This window comes from Ochotona curzoniae, unplaced genomic scaffold, assembly GCF_017591425.1.
Source record: "Ochotona curzoniae isolate NIBS_2020 unplaced genomic scaffold, NIBS_Ocur_1.0 contig_4148, whole genome shotgun sequence".
In the NCBI taxonomy this organism is placed as follows: Eukaryota; Metazoa; Chordata; class Mammalia; order Lagomorpha; family Ochotonidae; genus Ochotona; species Ochotona curzoniae.
The window spans coordinates 836,729-852,386 of record NW_024466146.1 but is presented as its reverse complement, the minus strand read 5'-3'; the positions used below and the strand labels follow the sequence as shown (position 1 = coordinate 852,386).

The 15,658-nt window shown below is 41.6% G+C and overlaps 1 protein-coding gene across 1 annotated transcript in view; it reads left to right on the top strand.

The window, feature by feature from the left end:
* Positions 1-13,057, top strand: part of SUMO1 (small ubiquitin like modifier 1) — a 28,690-nt gene extending 15,633 nt beyond the window's left edge. Inside the window, exons 2-5 of the mRNA XM_040984450.1 lie at positions 1,895-1,969; positions 4,280-4,357; positions 7,883-7,954; positions 12,250-13,057. Coding sequence (XP_040840384.1) covers positions 1,895-1,969; positions 4,280-4,357; positions 7,883-7,954; positions 12,250-12,318 — 294 coding nt within the window. The 3' untranslated portion in view covers positions 12,319-13,057. The remainder of the gene's footprint in view (positions 1-1,894; positions 1,970-4,279; positions 4,358-7,882; positions 7,955-12,249) is intronic.
* The last annotated feature ends 2,601 nt before the right edge of the window (positions 13,058-15,658 follow it).

Genomic DNA, 15,658 nt, shown 5'->3' with positions numbered 1-15,658 from the left:
TCCAGCACCCTGCTTTGTGGCCTAGGAAAGCAGAGAAGGATGGTCTAAAGCCTTGAGACCCTGCACCTGCATGGGAACCCCAATGGGCCTCCTGGCTTCAGATAAGCTTGGCTGTAGTAGTTGTGGCCATTTGGGGAGTGAACCAGGGAATGGAAGATCTTTGTTTCCTCTCTGTAAATCTGCCTTTACAATATAGTAATAATGATGATAATAAAGCTTAGTAATTTTAAGTCACTGGTATGAGATAAATAAGTAATGGCTTATTTTACTTGTAAAATACAGTATGGTTATATTCTTATGAAGTCTGAATAATAAAAGTATATGGAGTACTTGTTGGAAAAGCTGTTTTTACCACATTTTTGGGAGATTGTTCAAGGTACTTCTGTTTTTACTGAGATACTTCATGGTGAAGTTTTGGACTCTGTAGTTATTAATTTTGCTTTCAAAATTCCTTTATTTGAATTATTTTGTAGCCTCCTTTTCTTGATTTTCTGTCTCTCCCTGCAGTCTCCCTCTTCCTGCTTGTCAGGGTATGCTTTTTTCCCTGATTCTAACACAGTTCCCTTAATTTTTTCCCAGCCAAGCCTTAACTTCTAATCTTGAATATGTACCTCACATAGTTTAAAAGTAATAGGGGGGTCCTGGCACAGTGTCCTGGCAGCTAAAGTCCTTGCCTTGAACCTGCTAGGATCCCATACGGGTGCCGGTTCTAATCCCAGAGGCTCCACTTCTCATCCGCTCCCAGCTTGTCACCTGAGAAAGCACTCAAGGATGGCATAGAGCCTTGAGACCCTGCACCTGCGTGGGAGACCTGGAGGAAGCTCTTGGCTCCTGGCTTCGGATTGGCTCAACTCTGGCTGTTGTGGCTGCTTGGGGAGTGAATCATCGGATGGAAGATCTTCCTCTCTGTCTCTCTTCCTCTCTATATATCTGACTTTGCAATAAAAATAAATAAATCTTAAAAAAAAAGTAATAGGGAAAGGGGCAGGCCTTGTTGTGCACTGAACCAAGCTGCTGCTCCGAGGGCCCCCATCACATGTCACAGTGCTGGCTTGATCCTGCCTCTCTGCTTCTGCTCCAGCTCCCTGCTCAGTGCCTTGGAGGCGGCAGATGATGGCCCAGGAGAGGTCCTGCCTCCTAGGTAGGAGACTTGGATGGAGTTTGTAGCTGTGGCTTCAGCCTGTTCCCAGCTCTCTGGGTGTTTAGGGAGTGAGTCAGCAGGTGGGAAATCCCTTCCATGTCTCCATCTCTCCCTGTCTGTTATTCTCTCTCCCACATAAATAAATGAGTAGTTTGAAAAAAGAATAGATAATATAAAACTGTTTGACTTGAGCATTAGGTCAGTAGTTTGCTGTTTGCTTTTGTTTTCCAAATAGCCTTTATTTGTGCAAATATTTTTAATTTGTACTTGCCGGTACAGTTTCTTTTAACTGTTGACTCAGGATAGGCAGTGAGAAGAAAGTGATGCCTTTAGGTGTGGCTAAGACTCATGGTGGGGACTGACTGTAAGACAACCATGTCCAGAAAGCTTCCGCACCACCTGGGAACTTGTTAGGAACAAATTGTCAGCTCTACACCAGACCTAGTGACTAAAACATGAGGTGGGGCACAGCACTTTTTTTGTTTGTTTTAACAAGTTGCGCAGGTGATTTTGATGCATGGTAAAAATCAGACCGTTCCTGCCGAATATGACCAAGACATCCCTTTCTTGGTTGCTGTTGAAGTGTGATGGGATAGTACTTTGTAGGCCATCTTTTGCTTGACTGGTAGGGAAAATAAGGCTCTTGGTATTCTCAGGGATTTTTGCATTATGAGGGAAAATAATAGATATTTATAACTTTAGTAATTAAAATATAGGAAGTTTTATGTTGAAATGTACTTTTGTTTTTTTTAGGAGGCAAAACCTTCAACTGAGGACTTAGGGGATAAGAAGGAAGGAGAATATATTAAACTCAAAGTCATTGGACAGGTGAGTTTTATTATTTTTCTTTGCCTCTCCAAAGAATGAATAATCTCTCGTGCATAGGAAAGATAATGCTTTATCTTTCAGAGGATTTGGACAAGTTGGGAGGATGTTGTAGAGATGGTGAACTGCTGGAGTGCCTGCTTTGGCTAAAGCATCTGGCTGGGAGTGGTGATGGCTCAGATGTTTGGGTCTCTGCTGGCTTTGGCCTGGCCCGGTTGGGGACTGTTAGCAACATATGGGAAATGAACCTATAGATACAAGATCTCTCTTAGAGTCAGCCTCTTTCTCTTTCTTTATTTCAAATAAAAGAAATGTTAAATTTTGAAGAAAGTCAAGTTATTTAAAAATAGAATTTTTGTTTATGGACCTGGTACGATAGCCTAGTGGTGAAAATCTTGCCTTGCAACCACCGGGATCCCATATAGGTGCAGGTTCATGTTGTTTGCTGTTTGCTTTTGCATTTCATCTAGCTTCCACTTCCCATCTAGCTTCCTGGTTGTGACCTGAGAAAGCAGTAGAGGATGACCCACAGACTTGGATCCCTGTGCCTGCAAAGGGGATATGTGGAAAAAGCCCTGGCTCCTGGCTTCAGATTGGCTCAGCTCCAGCTGTTGCAGCCAATTGTGGAATAAGCCAGTGGTTGGAAAATCTCTGTCTCTCCTTCTCTCTCTGAATCTGTCTTTACAATAAAAATAAATAGATCTTTAAAAACAAATAAAATAAAAGATTTTCTGGGGCTAGTGCTGTGGCATAGTAGGCTAAGCACTTGTGGTGCCAGCATCCCATGTTGGCACCAGTTAAAATCCCACCTGCTCCACTTCTGATTGAGCTCCCTGGATCAAAAGATGGCTCAAGTCCTTGTTCCCCTGTATACATGTGGGAGACTCCGAAGAGACTCCTGGCATTGGATTGGCTCATCTTCGGCTATTGTGACATTTAGGGAGTGAACCAGTGGATGGAAGATCTCTCTCTCTCTAACTCTGCCTTTGGGGGAAAAAAAGATTTTTCTTTCTTTAAGTAAGTTCTAAGCTGGGCCCAGCATGATAGCCTAGTGGCTACAGTTCTCTCACACACTAGAATCCCATATGGTTGCCGGTTCTAATCCTGGCAGCCCTGCTTCCCATCCAGCTCCCTGCTTGTGGGTTAGGAAAGCAGTCAAGGATGGCCTAGAGCCTTGGGACTCTGCACCCACGTGGGAGACCCATAAGAAGCTTCTGGCTTCGGCTCGGCTTGGCTCGGCTCTGGCCGACGTGGCCACTTGGGGAGTGCAATCAGTGGATGGATGGCCTCTCTGTCTCTCTCCCTCTCTATATATCTGACTTTCCCATTTAAAAAAAAAATTTTAAGCCATGACATTTCTGCTAATATAGATTTGTAAACATGATCTATATCTGTAAGGGTGAAATTATATAGCATGCCAGTGCATTTTGTGTATAGATATATATGTGCTGTGATTTGCTAGGCAGGCAGGTAGAGGAAAGCAGTCTGTGGCCCTCCAGATGAGCTGGTCAGAGTCGTGTGGTTGTTCGTTTTACTGTTACGGGAGGAGTGTTTCCCCCTCGGCTAGTGGCCTGTGTCTCCGATACCTCACTGGGAGGGAGTACTTTTCGTTTTGGGGTTGCTGTTTGGAGTCTGTGATAGTTCATCTTTTGACAGATAGAATAGGTGTGCAGTAAGGAAGGATGCGTTCCTTGACGTACAGACTTTTTACTTGTATTGATAATTTTAATACCTAAGATAATATCTTTGTTAATTTTTTTTTTTTGTAATAGGTAAGAGCCACTTTGAAAATGATTCGTGTCTTTAAAAAGTTTACTTTTAGCTATTTGAGGGATAGACACAGGGTAGGGAGAGAGAGTTGAATGTTTGTTGGTTTACTCCCTAAGTGCCTACAAAGCGTCTGGAAGCCAGGAGCCAGACCCTCCATCAGGTCTCTCACCTGCGTGTAGGGGCCCAGGCACTCGGGCCCATCATCTCTTGCTTCTAAGGGTACATTTAGCAGGAGGCTGGACGGGAACCTGCGGAGGAGCTGAAACTCACGTGGCGCGCTGATGTGGATAGTCCTGCAGGGTAGCTCACCTGTTGTGCCATGATGCCTGCCGCTGAGTAATAATAATAATTAATATTTATACACTTATTATAATGTTCGAAATGTTAGGCATGTTTTGGTGGAAAAATATAGATATCAAGGTTTATGGTTTTTTTTTAAGCTTTATGTTTCTCATTGCTCTATATATGTGTAATTAAATTTCGCTCCACCAAAGCAAATAGTTTATGCAAAGGAGGATAATTATTTCCCTCTTGTCCCCTTAGGACAGCAGTGAGATTCACTTCAAAGTGAAAATGACAACACATCTCAAGAAACTCAAAGAATCATACTGTCAAAGACAGGTGTGTGTATTGTGATTTTTAAATAAAGTGTTTTGTTACACATTTCTCTTTTACTGACGGTTGTCCAAAAAAAGGTCCTTTTATTTTCACCATTAGCAAGTCAAGAAAATACCCTGATTTTATCATTTCTTCTATTTAATTGCCTTTTTTCTTTTGAGGCCTGATTCAAAGTTTGAATTCTTAAGATGTGGAACTAATTTGAAGAATAATCCAAGTTGCCAAGACATCTCAAGTGAATGTTTCCATCTTGATGTCTTTCTAGTGTCTATAAAACTAAAGGCGAATACTTGTTGGGGATTACTTGAAATTTCCCTGTGCTTCCAACTGTGGGTGTTCAGTCATCGTTAAATTTAGGTACTGATATTATTAGCAGGTTGTCTTTATGCACAATAGTACCTGTGACTGCTAATTGCATTTGGCAAAACTGGGAATTTTCTCTGTTTAAAGAAATTTCTTAAGAAAATCTTGTTAATTTTTTAACATCAAATCCTCACAGATTCTGTGATTTCATGTACTAGGTGATTTGGCCAGTAACTAATTCTTTAATCTGTGTAAGTTTGGACTGCATTATTGTGATGGGCAAGTTACTTAACGAGTATGTGCTTTGGGTTCTTGTTAATAAAATATTAATATTGTGTTAGCACTATGTCTTAGAGATGAAATGCAATAGCCTGTGTAAAGCTCTGCCTGCTGCCCAGCCGTGCTCAGTGAATAGCACCCATTATCATCATTATCATAAGGTAGATTTTAGAAATAAGTGTAGTTGGAACAAATTTTATATAACTATAAATATTTTTTTAGGTGAAATCATGATTTAAATTATTTCACATGATATTAATGTATTATAGGTTTCATAAGTTTAGAAGGTTTGCTTTTTTGTTGAAATTTGTTAATACAAAGTAATTTTTGTCAGAAGAAAGTGTTTTTTAGTGTTATGTCACAGTTTTGTCTCTTTATGTGGATTTTAATTGTTAAACTCAGTAAAATCTCGTTAAATGAGACTCAGCCAATTCAGATTAGTAATAATTTTGATGGGTGCTAAAACTGAGAGGAACTTCACCTATGGAAAGGAACATGTACTCATTGTATGCATTATGTTGTACGTACTTGAAATACATTATTTTAATCCTTCAAACTGTAAAGAAAATTGATGCAGTCTTTTCACTCTGTAAATAGAGAACTGACTGTTGAAGAGAAACAGTGTGAAGTAAAGAGCTAAACCACAAAGCTACCTTAAATTGAAGGCTCTTGTTTTGGGGAAAGAATTAAACTATCGGTTTAGTCTTGTTAATGTATAATCACATTTTAAAAAATTTACTTGTTGGACCCTGCATGATAGCCCAGTGGTTAAAGTCCTTGCCTTGAATGCACTGGGATTCTATATGGGTGCTGGTTCATATCCCGATAGCTCTGAGCGTCCCATCCAGCTCCCTGTTGGTGACCTGGGGAAGCAGTGGAGGACAGCCCAAAGCATTGGGACCCTGCATCTGTGTGGGAGACCTGGAAGAGGCTTTGTGCTCCTTCCTTTGGATATGCGCAGCTCCAGCCGTTACACTCACTTGGGGAGTGAATCATCGTACTGAAGATCTTCTCTGTGACACTCTCTTCTCTATAAACCTGCCTTTCCAATAAAAATAAATAAATCTTTAAAAAAATTACTTTTATTGGAAAGGCAAATATACAGAGAGAAAGATCCACTGGTTCATTCCCCATGCTGCTGCAGTGGCCAAAGCTGAGCTCCAATCTGAAGCCAGGAGCCAGGAACTTCTAGAACTTCCATGCAGTGGCAGGGTTCTAAGCCTTTGGGCATCCTCTGCTGCTTTCCCAGGCTACAAGCAAGGAGCTAGATGAAGTGGAGCAGCAAGGATTAGAACTGGTGTCCATGTGGGATTCCAGTGCAAAGAAGGCGAGAACTTTAGCCACTAGGTTACTGCGCCAGGCCCTGTAGAGTCTCTTCTAAGTATCTTTGTATGCTTCAGAATGTATGCATTAGTCTTTAGAAATATTCTTTTTCTACAAATATCAGTTTTTCTTTGATTTAATGATATATAAGGAATAGAAAAATTTAAACTATGTATTTGAGTGGAATATTGAAAAGTTGCACATAAATATCTAGTGGCTGACATTAAGCAGAGTGTAAATTAGCTGCTGAGACAATGGCATCCCGTATAGATACCTGTTTGTGTCCCAGCTGCTCCACGTCTCATTCAGGTTCCTGCTTAATGGCCTAGCAAAAGCAACAGAAGGTGGCCCAGGGATAGGGTCCCTGCACCCACTTGAGAGATGGCAGGTGAGGCTCCTGATTATGTCCATCTAGCAAACAAACCAACAGATCAAAGATCTCTCTCTCGGATGTAAGAGCCCACTCCCTTGTTCATCTTTTACTTTCCCAGGTGCACTAGCAGGGAGCTAGATCAAAGTGGAGTACCTAGACATAAACCAGCACCCATATGGGATACTAGACTAGTATCAAGGGAGTGGTATGATCCATTATGCCACCATGCTAACCTGTAATTCTGCCATTGTATTTTAGAAATTGGTTTTTGTAAAAACTTTATTTAAATACACTTTATTTGAAGGTCAAAATAAAAAGAGAAACAAATAATTTTTTTTGAAGATTTATTTCCATTGGAAAAGCAGATCAGATTTATGGAGAAAAGGAAAGATAGAAACATATTGCATCCGCTGGTTCAGTCCCTCTGTGGACGCAATGACCTGGGCTGAGCAGAGCCAATCCAAAGCTAAGAGCCAGGAGTTTCTTCTGTGTCTCCCATGCGAGTGCAGGGTCCCAAGGCTTTGGACCATCCTCTGCTGCTTTCCTAGGCCATAAGCAGGGAGCTGGATGGGAGCTAGGGCTGCTGGAACATGAACCAGCACCTATATGGGATCCCAGCGTTTGCAAGTGAGGATTTAGCCATTGAGCCATTACACCAGGCCCAGAAAGAGATCTGTTGGTTAACTTTCCACATGGTTTGATGGTAGTAGCCAGTAATGCCATCCACATCTTCCTCTAGAGGCAGTGAGATCCAAATTATGGGCCAACTTCTGCTGCCTTCCCACATCTGTTGGCTGGGAGCTCGATCAGAAGCAGAGCAGCAGGGACTTGAACAGGCGCTCTGATAGGAGATAGTGACTTTGCAGGTGATAGTACAACTGGCTGTGCCACCGTGTTTCTTGTCAGATCACAAGCTTTAGGAGGAAATGAATGTAGAGTAGTGATCAAGAACACAGGCTTAGGAGGAGATTGGGGCTTAAATTCTTGACTAGCTTGTGTGTTTTTTTCAAGCTTCGGATTCTTTAGCTATAAAGATAAGGCGATGCTGCCTCCTAGCATTGTCCTGAATGTCAGTGATTATGGTAAAATACTTGGTACCAAGGTAGCTTAGCAAACAGTTGGTGCTCAGGATATGGTAAGTATGATAGCATCAGTTGTCTAATGTTCTGTGTAAAGCTTTCATGCTTATTTTTTGTGCCTCAAAGTTCCTGTTATAATATTTGTATACTTTTTTTTTTAACCCATTTTAGGGAGTTCCAATGAATTCACTCAGGTTTCTCTTCGAAGGTCAGAGAATTGCTGATAATCATACTCCAAAAGAAGTGAGTATAATTTCTTTCTGAATTAGGAAGATTTTAAGTTTCTTTTTAACAGTTTGGTACTTTATTTGCCAGAGGGAAGATAAATCTTGGGGATTGAACTTACAGAATACTTTCAAAGTGTCAATAAAAAGAGGTGAAAGCTGGGAATAGAGTACTTAAGTTGTCTTGTAGGGCACATACTACATTTCTTATTTATTTGTTGATTTATTTACTTATTTGAAAGGCTAAGTTACAGAGATAATGAGAAAGAACTTCCATCCAGTGATTCACCCCCCAAATGGCCACAACGGCCTGCCCAGTCAGGTGGAAGCCTAGAGCTTCTTCTGGTCTCCTGTGTGGGTTGTGCCAGGGCCCAAGCACTTGGGCCATCCTCTGCTACCTTCCCAGGTCCATTGGGGAGCTGGATAGGAAGCAGGACAGCTGAGACCCAAATTGGTGCCCGTTTAGAATGTTGAAATTGTGAGTAGTGGATTTATCTGTAGAATAGCGCTGGCCCTATACTTTTTAAACTGGCATCCAGCCTCCCACATGCATGCCAGTTTGAGTCCTTGCTATTTTGCTTCTGATGCAGCTCTCTGCCAAGTGGCCTGAGAATGTAGTGAAGGATGGCCCAAGTCCTGGGGCCTCAGTACCCCCAAATGGCAGACCTGGAAGAAGCTCTGGCCCTCAGCTTTGGACTGACCCAGCTTTGGTCATTTTGACCCTTTGGGGAGTGAACCAGCAGGTGCAATGTCTGTGTCTCCCTCTCTGTCTTTCTCACTCTTGATAATTCTTGACTTTTCAGGTAAATAAATTTTTTTCTTTAAGATTTTATTTATTTTTATTACAAAGTCAGATAAACAGAGAGGAGGAGAGACAGATAGGAAGATTTTCTGTCTGATGATTCACTTCCCAAGTGAGTGCGACGGCCAGTGCTGTGTGATCTGAAGCCGGGAGCCAGGAACCTCTTCCGGGTCTCCCACGTGGGTGCAGGGTCCTAAAGCTTTGGGCCATCCTTGACTGCTTTCCCAGACCTCAGGCAGGGAGCTGGAAGGGAAGCGGGGCCACTGGGATTAGAACCGGCGCCCATATGGGATCCTGGTGCATGCAAGGCGAGGACTTTAGCTGCTAGGCCACGCCACCAGGCCTGGGTAAATAAATTTTTAAAAATTGAGTGAGACAGACAGACAGACATAGAGGAGAGTTCCTGGCTGCTACTTCACTCCTGAATGCCATCAGGATCTCTGGTTGCAGTTAGGCTGCGCTGAGAACTTAATCCAGGTCTCTGATAAGGGTAGCGGGAGCCCAGTGTCTTTTTGTGTCTTCAATTGTTTTATTGTGCATAACCTGTTTTCTTATATATCCCAACTCCTGTCGCTAAATAGAGGCATCTTGAAGTAAAATGTGTATGTATGTGTGTGTGTACGTAGATTCCACCTTATACAAAATAACATTCTGAATGTGGGGATGATTTACTTAGAAAGCATTTCAGATTTACTGAATTTTGAGACTAGTGTTGTATTCTGTATACCTTTTCGTTGGGTTCATCACATATGTGCTGTGATCTGTGTCGTCATCACCGCTGAGCATTGCAGATGTGACCCTAAACATTTCTACATTATCTCCTAACAATAGCTCAGTTATATTTTTAACAGAGACACAGTATTACTGGATAGCAAATTAAGGTAGATTTTATCCATGTTTTAACCAGACTCACCCAAAATATGCATTCTGACCATTCATTGTACCTCTGTGGCCTCTTTGATATGGAACTGATGTGGAACCTCAGGTTTCCGGTGCCTAACCCCATACCTGCCCTTTTATAGAGGGCCTGGTACAATGGCGTAAAGGTTGGAGCCCTCACTTCGCATGCGCCAGGATCCCATATGAGCGCCGGTTCTAGTCCCAGGGGCCCCACTTCCCATCCAGCTCCCTGCCTGTGGCCTGGGAAAGCAGTCTAGGATGGCCCAAAGCCTTGGGACCCTGCACCCGCATGGGAGACCCGGAGGAGCTCCTGGTTCCTAGCTTCGGATTGGTTCAGCTCCAGCTATTGCGGCTGCTTGGGGAGTGAACCATAGGATGGAAGGTCATCTTCTCTGTCTCTCCTCCTCTCTGTTTATCTGCCTTTCCAATAAAAATAAATAAATCTTGCTTGGCCCATGGTGTGTGGCCTCCTAGGACGTGCCTGTAGCAGGAGGCAGAACTTGAAGCCCTGGTTTCTTGTGAGGTGCAGGCGTCCCAAGCTGTCTTACACTTGCCCCCAGGAAGTTCTGTACTTCTGAGTATCACCACATCTGAGGGTACAGGATGTCCGTCTGTCTTGTTATGGCCAGTGTTAACTTTGGATACTTGGTGAAGGTGATAATCGCTTTATCCACTGTATCCCTTGTTATTGTTTAAATTGTCTGAATACCTTCAAGGTATTGGTCAGTTGTGGCCCTTTCAAATCACTCTGTTCTAATGTTTGGTTTTAATGGAAATTTTCCAACTTATGGAAAAGTTGCAGCAGTACAGAAGTTATGCATGTATTTTCCACAGATCCACCTATGTAACACTTTGCTACTTTGGCTTATTGTATGTGTGTGTGTTTATTTTTCTCTTCATCCCAATCCTTTTTTTTTTAAAGATTTATTTTTATTACAAAGTCAGATATTCAGAGAGGAGGAGAGGTAGAGAGGAAGATCTTCCGTCCGATGATTCACTCTCCAAGTGAGCACAATGGCCAGTGCTGTGCTGATCCAAGCCAGGAGCCAGGAATCTCCTCCAGGTCTCCCACATGGGTGCAGGGTCCAAGGCTTTGGGCCGTCCTTAACTGCTTTCCCCGGCCACAAGCAGGGAGCTGGATGGGAAGTGGAGCTGCCGGGATTAGAACCGGTGCCCATATGGGATCCCAGTGCATTCAAGGCAAGGACTTAGTCACTAGACCACGCCGCGGGTCCCCCAAGTATTTTTTAATGAGCACTAAGTTTATTTTCAAAATTTGAAAGAGGTACAGCTATAGCAAGAGGGAGATATAGAGAAATCTTCCATCTATTTGATCATTTTCCAAAAGGTTGCCAGGGGGTGGGCCAGTCTGAAGCCAGGAGCTTCTGCTGGGTCCCCCATGTGGGTTCAGGGGCCCAAGCAGTTGGGCCATTATTTGCTGTTTCCCCAGGCTATATTCAAGGAGCTGGATTGGAAATGAAGCAGCTGGGGTTAGAACCGGTGGCCATGTGGAATATAGCACTGTAGGTGAAAACTTAATTTGTTATACCATAGTGATGGCCCCAAAGGAAGGAATTTTATTTTTTTTTTAAGATTTATTTTTATTATTTTTTTTATTGGAAAGGTGGATATACAGAGAGGAAGATCTTCTGTCCAATGATTCACTCCCCAAGTGAGCCGCAACGGCTGATACTATGCCGATCCGAAGCCAGGAGCCTCTTCCGGGTCTCCCACGCGGGTGCAGGGTCCCAAAGCTTTGGGCCGTCCTCGACTGCTTTCCCAGGCCACAGGCAGGGAGCTGGAAGGGAAGCGGGACTGCCAGGACTAGAACCGGAGCCCATATGGGATCCCGGGCGTGCAAGGCAAGGACCTTAACCACATGCGCCACCGTGCCAGGCCCAGGACCCTGTTTTTATAAATCACATTTTAATTTTTTTTTTTAATAGAGATGGTATTCTGTCAAGTAAGGACACTTCGGGTGCTGGGTATCTTGTTATAGTAGGCTAATGTTCCACCTGTGGTACTGGCATATCATACAGGCACCAAATCGATTCCTGGCTGTTCTGCTTCTGATCCACCTCCCTGCTAAAGGCCTAGGAAAGCTGCGGAGGATGGCTCAAGTCCTTGGGCCCCTGCACCCATGTGGATGATCTCAAAGAAACTCTTGGCTCCTGATTTTGGATCTGCCCAGCTCTGGACATCAGAGCCATTTGGGAGAGAACCAATGAGAGGGTCTCTTTTTTGAGGAAGGAGACAAAAACTTAAATGCTTTTAAAAGTAAAATGTGTTTTAAAAACCAAAGCATTCAGCGATTGATTTTCATTAGATTTCCAACTTTAATATACTTGTCAAAGACACTTCAGTTGTGTACAGCAAATGAATATGGCAGTCACATGGATTCAGGTGAGTAAAGAGGAGTGAGTACACAGAATTAGGAAGCCAGATCTTGAAAATCTTTTAAGAAAAGCTCAAATCTTCCGGGTGTAACTGTGGGTCACATTTGCACCTCAGTGCTTTTAAAATGGTGGCTACCTAGTTAGAGCTCATTTAAAAATATTAAATGTGAATATTTAAATGTTTTTATATTTACTCATTTCTCTTTCCTCTTACAGCTGGGAATGGAGGAAGAAGATGTGATTGAAGTTTATCAGGAACAAACAGGTGGTCATTCAACGATTTAGATAATTTTTATTTTTTTGCTTTTCCCTTAATCCTTTTTTATTTTTAAAAATAGTTCTTTTGTAATGTGTTCAAAATGGCATTGAAAACTGGCACCCCATCTCTCTCAAACATCTGGTAATTTGAATTTTAGTGCTCACTGCTCATTGTTTCCTTTGTGCTGATCTTGGGTGATCAAGCCTTAGCCCCTCCCTCGGGCCCGCTGTTGTAAAATCAGTGTACACAGAGGCCTCCTCCTTCAGGACTGTGCATTTCAGGCTTGTGGGGTTAAGTAAGAGCGACCCACGCCAGTGTTCCTAATTGGCCCTGAGATTCTGCCAGGTGATGGCTTCACTCCTGGACTGTGACTTTCAGTGGGAGATGGAAGTTTTTCAGAGAATGGAACTGTGGAAAAATGACCTTTAACTTGAAGCTACTTTTAAAAATCTGAGGATCTGGACCAAAAGATGATCAGATTGGAGTCAAGATGACAGATTTGGTGAAAGAAATGACTAACTCCAAAGATGGCATCACTTGAAGAGAAAGCATTTTAAGATTCAAAAAAAAAAAACCTTGTCAGAAGATCCCAGAAAAGTTCTGGTTTTCATAACCAGATAATAAAAAATTATTCATGCGGAAGTGCGTACAACAGAACACTGCTCCTTTTGATTTTATTTGTACTTTTTGGCCTGGGATATGGGTTTTAAATGGACGTTGTCTGTACCAGCTTCATTAAAATAAACAATATTTGTAAAAACCGTACTATTGCTTATTTTATTTTAATTGAAAAGAACAGAAAAGGTTTTCTTGTATAATACTGGAAATTGTTTGCACATAGGATTTTCTCCAGTACTGTACAGTGGTGTTAATAACTCTGAAGCACTGAAAGTTACTGAAGTGCCTTCTCAACCAAGGATTTAATTAAGGCCACAATACCTTTTCAAAATACTCAGAGTTCTGTTTAACAACTTGATATTCCTATATGGTACATGTATGGAATAGTTACTCAATCGTATTGAATAAATGGACACACGAAAAATTGATTCATATTGGTTATTTCAGTTCAGCAGTTGTAAGACATTCTGTTTAGTTAAGGTTTGGTATGTTTTATTTTCCTTTTCTTTATGTCAAATATCTAAACACTGTGAAATTAAAATGCCACACATTAGTCTGTTCTTATCAGAGGACTTGATTTTTTCCTCTTAACTTTCATGAATCAAGTTCAGTATACCTATACAGACATAACTCAGCTCATTTTACTCCTAATAGAATGTCAGCAGAGTACTTTAGAGAATTGACCTTGAACATATTTTGAAAGCATTTTACAAACTTACAGCTATTCAAGTCACCTGCTGAAAATCCGATTCACTCAATGTTATACATTCTTATGTTTGACTGTAGTTGAAAAATTAGTTGTATAAATTAAGCTTCAAACTGGCAATTATATTCTTTTCTAGTGATTAGGAATTAGGTCCGTTTTTTAAAAAAAACCCTTTTGAGTTGTGTACTTCTGTTGAGAGATTGAATAACAAACCACACTGGCTAGTTGAGTTAATCCACATTGCATGAATTGCTAGCTTTAATTCTGTTTGGGACTGTAAGTGTATGAAGGCTGTTAGCATTTAGGTGGTGGCACTTACTTAAGTTCTGGGGAGTCGTTTTTAGTTTTTCATTCTTCAGATTGCATTGCACCCTGCTATGTTTGCCTTACAAATGCTTATCAGGTATTATAGAGCTCATAAAACAGGAGTTTCATGGCAAAAATGTACTGCTGGGTATCTGATTGGAAAGACCTCGAGTAACATTTGGCATAGCTACTTTCTCTCGTCCTTGACTAGAACATCTGAGATTGTAATAGGAGGGAGAAAATAAAGTGAATAATGGTAATTTTCCCCACAAGGATGTTTTCTTTGCTTATTCTGTTCTTGGGTTGTTTGAGCTGCTCTTTTCTTATCTGATGAAGTACTATTGAATGAATGTTCCAGTAGGGTTGGCAAGCTTGAAAAGGTTGAAGTTGTGTATTTAAATTCACCAGGATTGATACCTAGCATTTTGTGTATTTTCATTTTATTTCTACTTCATCTTACCTAAAAACAAGGAGTTAAAGTAAGCATCAGATCTAAGCAGGTCTAATAATAGCAGTAGAGAATCCAAAATAAGTACAATTTCTGGGTTGTAGCAGATCTTTAGAAAGTAAATGCCTGTGAATATTATTGAAAAGTTAGAGCAGATTACCTGTCGGCTTCTTAGCTGTGGAGAATAAAGAAGTACAGTAATGCCAAAGGAGAATTTAGGCTCAGTTATTTTATCTTATTTAACACTCTTTTGGTCCTCTTTTCATTTGAAAGGCAGGGAGCAAGATCTTCTGCCTCCTACTTCACTTCCCCAAATAACTGGCACAGCCAGGGCTGGGCCAGGCTGAAGCCAACACCCCAGAACTCCACATGGTTCTCATGGGTGACAGGAGGTCAAGTACCTGAGACATCAGCTCCCTTTCAGATTGTACACTCGCAGGAGGCTGGGCAGAAGTGGAGGAGCTGAGACTCAAACTGGGCATTCCAGTTTGACACATGAGTGTCCCACACAGTGTCTTAACTACTGTACCAAATGTTCACCCCTAGATGGGGAAATTATATGAATCACTGATTCTTCAAGGCACAGGAAGGTACAAAAAAAGAAATTAATTTTCAGGGCTCCAGAATAATTCAGTCCCATAGAACTTTGCTAATGCAAGTCTCTGTTATATAGTAGTTGCCAACTATGTCTGGCCATTGAGCACTAAAAAGTGGCTAGTGCGACAGACTGTTTAGCTACATGTGACTGTTCAGGTATCTTCCCAACGCTGCTCTGCAGTCTGAGGACATGAATCTCATGAAGCAACTCTGTTCATCAAGGGATTTATAAACACTTTGTTTTAAATAGACATTAAATCTTAGATTCTTAGAATGAAATGGCTTAGTTTTGCTTTATAAAGAGATTTACAATAAATGTTATGCGAATAAACGAGTATGAATCACTTCCTCTCAGCAAATTGAAAATTACTGTTTGCCTTTAAAATGCTACTTTTAGCTTATTCAGACACATGAAAGTGAAACACCTTGAATATCCTGAGACCATCTTACTGCTTAAAGCGAATTATGAAGTCATGGGCAGTTTTAGGCACCTATTTATGTGTTTCTAAAAAGCAAAGGATTGAGTGAAGAAGTGACTGTTGAAGCGTGGTACTGGAGAGGTGGTGGGAAAGGAGGTTACAAAGCAGAGAACATCTTAGCTGTGGGTTGAGGTGAACCAGACTGGGCCCAGGACAGAATCTGATTATAAAGCAAGTATGTCCCCACTTACTTTTTCTGTTTTCTGCTAGTC